At 36.5% G+C, this 1801-nt stretch overlaps 1 protein-coding gene across 1 annotated transcript in view; it reads right to left on the bottom strand.

Moving 5' to 3' along the window:
- LOC106880682 (protein numb-like) overlaps nucleotides 1-1801 on the bottom strand; it is a 47631-nt gene that overhangs the window by 32214 nt on the left and 13616 nt on the right. Inside the window, exon 2 of the mRNA XM_052976657.1 lies at nucleotides 1032-1179. Coding sequence (XP_052832617.1) covers nucleotides 1032-1179 — 148 coding nt within the window. The remainder of the gene's footprint in view (nucleotides 1-1031; nucleotides 1180-1801) is intronic.

Below are 1801 nucleotides of genomic sequence, written 5' to 3'. Positions count from 1 at the left end.
ATATATATATATATATATATATATATATATATATATATATATATATATATATATATATATACATAATGGGCAAACTATTTGAATTCTCCGTGTGACAATTTCTTTTTATTATTATGATTTGATCTAGAACAATCCAGAGGGAATATATTTCCCAACATCTTTCCAAACCCACAGGTCTCCGACCTGTAACTAGTTTGCTAAGTGCCAACACGCGAAACTCTCAAACCTCGAGTCACTCTGTTACTTCTGCTAAATATCAATAATCTATATACATATATATTATATGTGCTAAATCTCAGGTTCTTATTTGTTAGTTGCTGTATAGCTTTAAGGATAACAACAGAATATTAAGCAAGGGGCAAGGCAAAGGGGAGGAGGGGACTTAACAGTCAAATCAAATTTATTTTAGATCTAGCTTTGACTAGGCCCTAATGGTTTATTCAACCCTGCCCCAACTTTTATGGTGGGGGGAGTACATGCTTAATGTAATTTTCTGCTATAATTCACGATAGAGTGAAGTATAATTCTTGATAGGATCCACTGTAATTCCTTTTAGGGTTCACTATAATTTATCATAAGGTCCACTATAGTTTCTAAAAGGGCCCAATATAAAACAGGGATTAGAATTATCTATGATACAATAAGTTACTGTTTCGTGCAACATAACCCTTTTGTTTTTTTCTCTTTTTTTTTTTTTATAGGGCAATGATTAGAAATGATAGCTATGCAAAATAGTTTGGTGGAGAGAGAGAGAGAGAGCGAGGAGAAAAAAGGAGGAAAAGTAGACACAATGAATAGATGTGCGTGTGTGTGTGTGTGTGTGTGTGTGTGTATATACATAGATGAGAGAGTGTGAGAGAGGAGGACATGGAGAAAGAAAAAAGTGACAAGGAAAGCTAACAGAGAGAGAGAGAGTTAAAAGCATGAGAACTGGTACAGGAATGAGAGCAAAAAGGTAGATGGAGAGACGAACAAGATGGAAAATGTATACTTTAGAAAGAAAAGAGAAAGGCTGTGAAGACAGTTCTTACCTTCACTTGAAAACTACATGTCCCTTCCCGAACTTTACGTTCGTCCTCAAGCCATTGATGAGGTTTAGAACACTCAGGGACATGATCTTTTTTCTTGCGGAAGCTTAAGCTTCGCTTAAGTTTCTCCATTTTCATTTGGCTAGTCCACCTGCAAAGAAGACAAACAGAAAGATGACTTAATACATACATATGAACCAATTTGTAACATATTTATATAACATAGTGAAGAGAGAACAAAGATATACAAATATATAACAAAGCAGGAAAGTCTGAAAGAATCAAGGGTGAAAGTTCAAAGTGATTTAGCATAAACAGGGTAGAAGAGAATCTGAGATGTCCTATGTGTTGAGTTAAGCTAGTTGGATAAGTAAAATCCGTGGGATCACTGGTGAAAACCTTGCAAGTGATGGATAGGAAAGTGCTGTTACTTTACAGCTGTTTCTGGATACTCTGTTCAACTACCTCTTCTCTCATATATATATATATATATATATATATATATACAGAAATATGCACACAGGCAAGGCTGTGTTGGGGTAAGAAGCTTGCTTCCCAACCACATGGTTTGGGGTTTGGTCCCACTGTGCACCACCATGGGCAAGTGCCTTCTACTATCGCCTCAGGCCGATCAAACCTAGCAGCTCAGCAAAAGAGACTGATAGAATAAGTACCACGCTTTAAAAAAAAAAAGGTACTGGGGTTGCTTCATTTGACTGAAAGAAAAGATTCCTCAAGGTGGTGCCCCAGTATGGTCGCAGTCTTATGACTGG

This window comes from Octopus bimaculoides, chromosome 25, assembly GCF_001194135.2.
Source record: "Octopus bimaculoides isolate UCB-OBI-ISO-001 chromosome 25, ASM119413v2, whole genome shotgun sequence".
Lineage (NCBI taxonomy): Eukaryota > Metazoa > Mollusca > Cephalopoda > Octopoda > Octopodidae > Octopus > Octopus bimaculoides.
This window is presented reverse-complemented; position numbering and strand designations above follow the sequence as displayed.